General features: G+C 44.9%; 1 protein-coding gene across 19 annotated transcripts in view; it reads left to right on the top strand.

Annotated features, from left to right (window-relative positions):
- The first annotated feature begins 1,928 nt into the window (after positions 1-1,928).
- EIF4ENIF1 (eukaryotic translation initiation factor 4E nuclear import factor 1) overlaps positions 1,929-8,506 on the top strand; it is a 41,477-nt gene continuing 34,899 nt past the window's right edge. For 9 of the 19 annotated variants that reach the window (XM_073222225.1, XM_017642786.3, XM_017642783.3 and 6 more), the window contains exon 1: positions 2,971-3,093. Coding sequence is in view for 9 of the 19 variants with exons in the window: in XM_036993282.2 (XP_036849177.2) it covers positions 2,998-3,093 (96 nt within the window). In the remaining 10 variants the exon portion in view is untranslated. Of the gene's footprint in view, positions 2,081-2,118; positions 2,352-2,384; positions 2,600-2,970; positions 3,094-8,506 lie in introns of those variants that run through there. The other 10 variants (XM_036993282.2, XM_073222238.1, XM_073222239.1 and 7 more) reach the window with 7 other exon arrangements.

Genomic DNA, 8,506 nt, shown 5'->3' with positions numbered 1-8,506 from the left:
GATAATTCTAACCGCCAGCACTCCAGCTGCCCCAGCTGATGCTGATGGAGCAAACCAGCTGTCCCAGCTAGAACTGACCCAAATTGTAGATTTGGGTACAAAAGCCACTGAGTTTTGGGGGTGGTTTGTTACACAACAATAGATAACCAGGACAGTGTTTTTAATGTTACCTCTAATTCTCTCTGCAAGCCTTGAAAGGAGGTACTTCTATCCCTTTTTGACAGATGAGTAAACAGGTCCAGAAAGGTGAAATGATTGGCTCAGTTTCACATTAAGTGGCAGAGCCAGGATTTAGGAGCTTCAAAGAATGGGACTCCTCTACTATTTGATTATGGCAAAGGAATCAGACCATTTCTCCAGCATTAGGAAGAACCTAGATTCCAAAAGCAGCTTGGTTTAAAATAATAAAAACGACCATTGTTTGATCATCTACAATGTGTCTCTGTATACACCTAAAACAAAGAACAACAACCAAAAAACCCATCAACTTTATGGTGGTTGTATAAGGCTTTTTAGCCACCTTATCCTATTTAATCTTGACAACACCCCTGTAAGTAGGTTATCATCTTCCCAATTTTACAGATGAGAAAACCATGCTTAAGGATAACTAAATGGCCTAATTCTCCACAGCCTGTAGGGTGTGGTAAAGCTGGGATGCACACTTAGGCCTAACATGAAATGCTTCCCTCTGCCTCTTGCCTGTAGAGAACAGTTTGTAAAAAACACATTTTGTTCAATATTACAGACCAAATAAAAACATTTCATAATTGTTTTCTCGTTGCCAAGACTCATAGTTAGGAATCCTAGTGATCAGTCACTGCCCAATCCCGATTTCACAAGAAAGTGAAACACAGAAAATAGGCCCCTTCAAATAAATGCAAACTTCGCTACCCTTTTTTACGTTTCCCTCCACACCAATGTATCATTTTACACCAACCCTGGGTGGTCCCTCGCAGCAGAAACGGGCTTGTGATATTCTTGCAGACAAGGTTCACATGTTATCTCCCTCAAATCTTTCCTGACAGCTCCTCCCCAATAGGCAGTTACTCTTACCACTCAAAGAGCAGAGGGATTGTATTTCTATGCCCTCCAACAGCCAGAGTCTCGGCAGTACATAATTAGCGCGGGACAGTCGTCATCCCATTTTCACCCACACTCACACTTCCCCTTCTCAAGCAGGCAAAAGATTCAGGTTATGGGCGGGAAATATTTCAATGAATTTGTCAGTTGCCCTTTGTTCAAACAAAAGCAATCGTGGCAACTTTGCTTATCAATGCAGTGACATGAAACCCGCTTACTCTCATAAATTTATAGCGAGGGGCCGTTTTAGAAGGCGAAACTCAGAGATGTCACAGCTTCGCTCAGGATTACCACTAATAAAAAAAAGGGCCGAGGTCGACCCCACGCCTGGAAGGCTCAAAACCCCCAGGTTCGCCTTGGCTTCCCACTGCCGACGCCTAGGGATCTCCGACAATGCGAACCGTGCAACCGCAGTAGTCGGTGTACTCCCAGGCCGTCGGCCAGGCCCACGACGCGGCTGCGGCCGCCTTCCCAGGAGAGCAGCCGGGCGGGGGTCGCGGGCTCCAAGCACCGACCGCTCCGCCCCGCCCCGAAGCGCGCGTGGGAACGCGGCGTCCTCCCCGGGACTGCCCAAGACGATCGCCTGTGTGCACCTGGCAGGGCTTTCGCTGCCCCGACCTCGGCCTTCTCCCCGCCGCCGCCATCCCCTCCCCGCCGCCGCCGCCTCCCTGCCGCCTGGCGCACGCAGGGGCCGGCGTCTGGGAAGTCAGCCGCTTTATTTCTCTTTTCGGCCCGGCACCGCCGCGGACACCTCACATCCGGGAGCACGGTGGCGAAGGCGGCCCTGGGGCCCCGGTGCGTGAAGGGAGTAATTAAGGGGGAGGGGGTCGGGAAGGAGGGGCGGAGGGCTGGGCCGCGTTACGGCGGCTGAAGAGAGACAGCCCGAGCGGGCTGGGGGGGCGAGAGCGAAGGCCGCGCGGAGCAGCCCTAGAACCGGCGCGGGCGGCGGGGAGGGGAGAGGCGGCCGGGGCGAAGGGCCGCCGACCGGCGGAGGCACCGAGTAAGGGCCCGGCGGCAGGATCCGGGACTCGCGCGCCGGGGCCCTCAGGAAGAGAAGGGGCGCGGGCGCGCTGCCCGCGGGGTCGCGTGCGTGAGCGCGAGCGCCGGGGCCCGCGCGAGGGGTGGGCAGGGGCGCAAGGCCAGCTGGGCAGCCGGCGGGCAGCTGGCAGGCGGGCTGGCGGGGCCCGAGCCGCCAGGCTGGGGCGGACGGCGGCGGACCTGCGCCGGCTCCACCTCGGAGCGCCCGGGCCAGGGGATTCGGCCTCCCCTCCGTGAGTACCGTCCCCGCCCTTCCTCCGAAGGAGGCCGCGGGGCCGGGGCCTGCGCGACAGATCGGGGTTGGGGTCGCGGCCCGGGGAAGTCGAGGTTCGCAGCTGAGGCCGGCGCTCGCCCCTTCCTTGACACGGCCTCTCTGACATGGCCACAGGTGCGGTCGGCCGGACGACGGGCTCTTGGGCCCCGGGCGCCGTCCCCAGTCCTCGGTCCCTGTATAACAAGAGGCAGCTGGCGCCGTCCATTGGCAAGTGACAGGCGCTTTACCACAGCCTGACTTCCTGGGTCCCCAGCCCGCCTTCTACCTGCACCCACTCTGGGAAACTTTCCCGCTACTGCCTGAGCGGTCTCCAGGGTGGCGACGACTAATCATTTTATTTTGAGGCACTTTCCACTTCTGCTTTCCTACCCTGTTGATGCTCATTTTATTAGAAGAGAGAAATAAATACAAGTGGTTTTGTTTCCAAGTGGGTTCTGGTTTATAGCATAATTGTTGGGTGAAGGTTTGTTTTTTTTTGAAGGTAGTCATTTTAAGAGAGAAGAGTTTCAGATCCTTAAATAGTCAAGACTTGTAAAAATTTTTTCTCAGTGATAGTTTTGTGCTGCTTTATCTTTTAGGTGCCAAGAATTGTAGACCAAGGAGCCATGGATAGGAGAAGTGTGGGTGAAACAGAAAATGGAGATGCTTTCCTTGACTTGAAGAAGCAGCCGGTCTCCAAATCCCCCCATCGCTATACAAAAGTAAGCTTTGTTGCTGATGAAATAGTGTTTCTTTGTAGGTGGGGAGGTTAGTAACATTGTTTAGGTATTTCATCAGTATTACTTAAAATGGTGGTCTCATTCTGACTCACTGTATGGACTAAATATTAACTAGATTTAGTAAAAGTATTGCTTTGAACTTTTTCAGGAAGTATGAATACAGAATTTAAACTAGAATTTGCTTCTAAGCAGCTTTCAGATGAAGGGAATAATGGTTCAGATCCCATATGAATTTGTGGATCAGTATGTATCGGCACACACATTCTGTAACAGCTGTGTAACTGGTATGTTACTGACTGATTTGCTGCAGAGTTTAGAATTCCAGCACTGGGTTGCCTCACAAAATTCGTGTCCTCTGTAGTGATGTTAACTTGAGGGGTGAGCTCCCTAAAGAAATGCTTTGGTGTGCTTGGCTAGAGTAACCAGATTTTTTTATTTTTTTAAATTTCCTGTAACAAATTGGATATGGACTCACAGAAGTTAAGACTTCAATCCTATTTCCCCTGGCTAAACATTTGTGGTGATTTTAAATTAATCATCAAGATACCTGCTTTTGTGGGCAGGGCTGGAAGGTGGGAGATCACTTCAAGATCAAATATTTATTGAAGTTACTGCTTTGATATCTCGTTGGCTACTGAATGTTTCTGAAGAGGTTTCCTGAGATGTAGTGGGATAGTGTACAGAAAATGGGACTGTTGATGCGAAGGGTTATGTTGTAGTTGCGCACATATCTGTACTTCCGTTGTGTAGACCTAACCAGGACCCTAATGTGGTATTGTCCCTGGCTTCCCAAGACACTGGTTAATATTTTAAAGTCGGGCCTTGTTTGTTATGTACTGTTGCCACCTATGTGATAAAGTATTAAATGCCATCAGAGTAATATTCATTTATAACATTAAAAAAAATGAAAAAACCCTGAAAAATATGGGTCAAAGGTTCTTAGTTAACTGCTGTTTTATCAGTCTGTTTTGGTGTAACCAAATGTTACTTGATATAAAGCATTTTACCTCTTCATTCAGATTTGGTCTTCCAAATGTAGTTTCTCTGAAGCCCAAGAGTGCTTGAGTAGTGTTTCACAACTTAAGTTCATCACCTAAAACGTTGACAGGTGAATTCTGAATGGAGAAAAGCTTGTTAATAGAAGGGAAACTGATTTGAATTGCTTTTATAAGCTTAGGTGATTTCAGCTTTCCCAGCACTTTTCAAATAAACGTTCAGACTCTGGTACTCCCTGTACTTGTCGAGTCTAGGCAGAGAGACTTGAATCACTTTTACACACTGATAAGAGGATGGCATGAATATTTCATTTTTATGTATATCCATCTTTATGGTTATGTCATTTTTAGGAAGATATATTGGTCTCAGGGTAGAACTTACGTTTGTCCACAGTGAAGATTAGGAAGCTCGATATTGCCCATTTTTGACAGTCCAACCTTAGAATTCTGCCATACTTAGATAAATTGTGCCTTAAAGAATTGGTTAAGGAAAGCATTTTTGAAGTCAGAGTGGAGCTTAGGTTTAATGGTGTTCTCTAGTAAGTTTATTTGCATATAGGTTTACTTTCCACTCTTTTCAAAAGGATTTAGTTAATGGCAGTTTAGCATGGTGTTTAGGCAGTGTTAAGGTAGTGCTTTCCTATTGTTTCTCAAAGCTCTAGTAATTTTATGAGAGACTTTTGAAGGAAGCTTGAAACAATCCTGTGTTTTGAGCACTATAGTAAATAGTCTGTTAGTTCCTCAACTGGAATAATATTTGAGCCATCCTACTACACATCCTACATCTAACAGTGAGATCAAACTATTGGATAAGTAAAGCATTTAGCAATGTTTTTGCCACTTCAAGCTCACGGGCTAGAAAGTTCAGAGGCAATAGAAGGCAAAACTGTCCACAGTGATTTTTTATAAAAGATGTGTTTGTGAAAACTTTTTAAAATATAGGATATTTACTGCAAGGTCAAATAAATGCATTGGCCAGATGAGAGGGCTTCCTTACCTTTGAGACTCCTTCAGCATTCAGTTTTTTCTGTAGGCTAACATTAATCTGTTCAGAATTGAAGGGTTTTTTTTTCCCATGAAGGTGGAGTAGTCCATGTATTTGACCAAGTGCTTTTCAGGGTAACATGACAGAGTTTCCTTGTGTATGAGGACATCCTTTAGTCCAGCTTGCTTCTCAAACATTAATGTGTCTGGGATCGCTTATAAGCCTTGGTAAAGTATGAATTCTGATTGTTGGGTCATGGGTGGGCTTTTTAACCAGCTCCCAGGTGGTGGCCATACTCATGGTGCATTGACTACACTGATCTTGAGTGACGAGGATTTGGTCTGCCTTGGAGAACTTGATATATGGTATTGATGTTGTGAAGCAATTCAGATGCATGGTTACTCCTTAGGGTTCAGTTGATGTCCATTGTGCTTCCATGAACTCAAGTTAGAGTCACAGTGGCTACTTTCAGATCTACTCGTAAGCCTCAGTGATGATTAACTGGGATGGTTATAAGTGAATTTATTACATTCACCTGTTAACCTGAGGGTCTTGAGCCCTTAATTTATGAACCCACCCAGGGCCATTTTCTCGGGCCAGATTCCTAAGATCAAAAGCTGTGTTTTGGCCGTATTTAATTATGCATTTATAAAGTTATAGTATTATTTGGAGGCACTTTTGGAGGTTGTAGAGTGGTGGGGGTCTTATCTCAAAGTCATGGATTAAAAGTGATTTTAGATGGTTCTCAAAGTGTCCCTGAACCAGCATTTAGCATAATCTCGTAACTTGTTAGAAATATAAAATCTCAATCTTTATGTCAGAGGTGTTAAACTCTAGGGATAGGGCCCAGTCATCTGCATTTAACAAGTCTTTCAGGTACTTCTCACTGACTCAAGCTTGAGACCCATTGGTTTAGGAAACAGGGAGATGAAGGTGCTTTTTAGTGGGAAAACTTTGAGACCCATTTAGCTTTTTCTCCCCTTCATCAGAGGTCTTTGCTTACCAGTTCTTGAGGTGCAGTACCTGCTACTCTGTTAGTAATACTGTCTTCCTGAAATACACAATAGAAATGCTTTGGACCATCGCACCATTCAGACCCATGTTTTTTATCTTAATGTGAACAGACTGATGTTCTTAGATCACAAAATATACAACTTTGCTGTTCCTTCCTTTTCTCCTGAATCTTGCCACTGACTCATTACTAAATGCTATCACCTGCCAGTTGGACAGGAAATTAAAGTAGAGGACACTCAGAACATCAGCTTGATACTGACCAGCATTAATCATGCATGTTAAGTCTACCAGCTGCGAAGTAGGTGTTGGATTTTCTGAGCTTAATTTCATGTGTGCTCTTCATTGCCTTGACTGGTTATGATTTGGCACTGTTTCAGTCATCAGTGTCTATAGGGATCTTTAAAGGAGGTCACCTTAATTTGTGGCTGATGGGCAGTTGGTCACAGGGGTACAGCCATATTTATGTCTGCTTTAAAACCATTAAGAAAATAGACAAGCAACTGAAATGGGCTGATTTGAGTAATCGTATCTTTGGAGAGAATCGGTTGTAAGACTTGAAGTCAAGCCTCTGAGAAAAGAGTACTAATTTAAATCCTAGGTTGAAATCAATGGTCAGATGGTCAGTTTTTCCAATACAAAGATGTCATTTGATAACTTCATAGGTATCTTTCACAAACTGAGTAGTAACCTCTAACAGGTGGCATTTCTGTACACTTAGCTAGAAACTTAAGCTAGTTTAAAAATAGGGATGCCTACTTATACTGGGGAAGACAGAATTATGGCATGAAAAATCATTATACAATCTTAGTATTTCAACTGTCCAGAAAAAACCAGCTGGAATTTTTTGGAGCTGGCAAGCTACACCATAGATACTGTCTTCTGATTGCTCTTTCCTGTGTGTTCCAATTCTAAATGATCTGAGAAGTTAGGATTCGGGGCCGCCCTTGCCCCCATGAGGATCCTTTCCTACTTGGTCATAGTGAGGACTTCTCATTGGATAAGGAGCCAGTCATTTCACAACTGGAACCTTTAACATAGAAATTTGTGGACAGGGCCTTTGATTCAGGAAAGGGTGCTCTGAGAGGAGGCTGGCTTAGGCTTAGGAGAAGCCTGCCCAAGGAGGTGGTAGTTTGGCTCAGGGTTCCCAGTGGTCCAGCTGGACAGGGACAAACGCAACACTGAGTGACAGAGCTTCTGGGAGGGGTTGTGCACCTTCTCTTGTCCTCTCGAGAGAAGGATTGGAGGGGAGAGGATAAGGGACCACTGAGCCCACTGCCTCGTTTAGGACCCTCCTTTCTCCCACTTACTTAACCTGTGTGGTAAAGTAAGTATACATATACTTCAGCTGTGTACTTCTCTGAGGCTTCTACTTTTCCTCTAAAATGCAGATAAGTGGTATCTACCTCATAGGATTTTTATGGGAAATAAATCAAAATGCATGTCAAGTGCTTAGAAAAGTGGCTGGCATGCTATAAATGCTAAAAACTGCTTATGATGTAATAAGGATAGGGGAGAGGTACTAAAACATCTTTAAATACCAACTTTAGATCAAGATGCTTATTTTCTAAATGTTATAGTAACCATCTCCATTTTAATATAAAACCAGAAAGCCCTATTGAAGATGTAATGTCACTATCCTAAAAATTATTTTCTTAAGTTTCCTTCTAGTATTTATCTATCTGCTTACTTAACACTTTACATTGCCTTTATCAGTTGTATAAACACAGTTAAAAGCCAAAGTTTATTTTTATTGCATTAGTCAGATCAATAGAAAAAGCAGGCTTTCCTTTTTTTTCCCCCATTCCCATTTTTTTAGTTTCAAATTCTTTAAGTAGAAGAAAATCTGCACTAAAACAGCCACCATTAGATGCTTGGGTGAATCCAGGTGCCAAGTCCTGCTTATCAGCTCTGCAGAATCCAGCTGGAATCCCGAACTACCTGTAAGAACTGTATGGCACCCCTCAGCAACAAACCGTGAATGGGGAATGGTGGTGGAATGTATCCCATGAGCCCTGGCCATCATCTGTGAATGCTGTTGCCCATTGTGATCTATTTTTAAAAGCTTTCTAATCCTTTCAGAAGAGTCATGTGACTGGGTAAATGAAATATCGGGTCAGTCAGCAACCATCTGAGAGCCTGATGGGCAAAGGCCAGTGCTAGTGGGCATGTGGAAGGTAGGGATGGGAGAAGAGGTCAAAGGCAGACCCAAACAATGCTCCAGAGACATTTATCTTCCTTAAGGATGAACCAGGCACCCACACAGTCGAGGGTACTGGGTCACTTATAGAGTGCATTGGTCAAAATTGAATGATGAAATAAAACAAGGTTTTTTACAAAATATCTATGTTAATTATTTAAAAATTGAGCTTTTTACTCTTGTGAATTGAACTCAGCTCATAAA

The sequence above is a fragment of the Manis javanica genome, chromosome 15 (genome assembly GCF_040802235.1).
Source record: "Manis javanica isolate MJ-LG chromosome 15, MJ_LKY, whole genome shotgun sequence".
NCBI lineage: Eukaryota > Metazoa > Chordata > Mammalia > Pholidota > Manidae > Manis > Manis javanica.
This window is presented reverse-complemented; position numbering and strand designations above follow the sequence as displayed.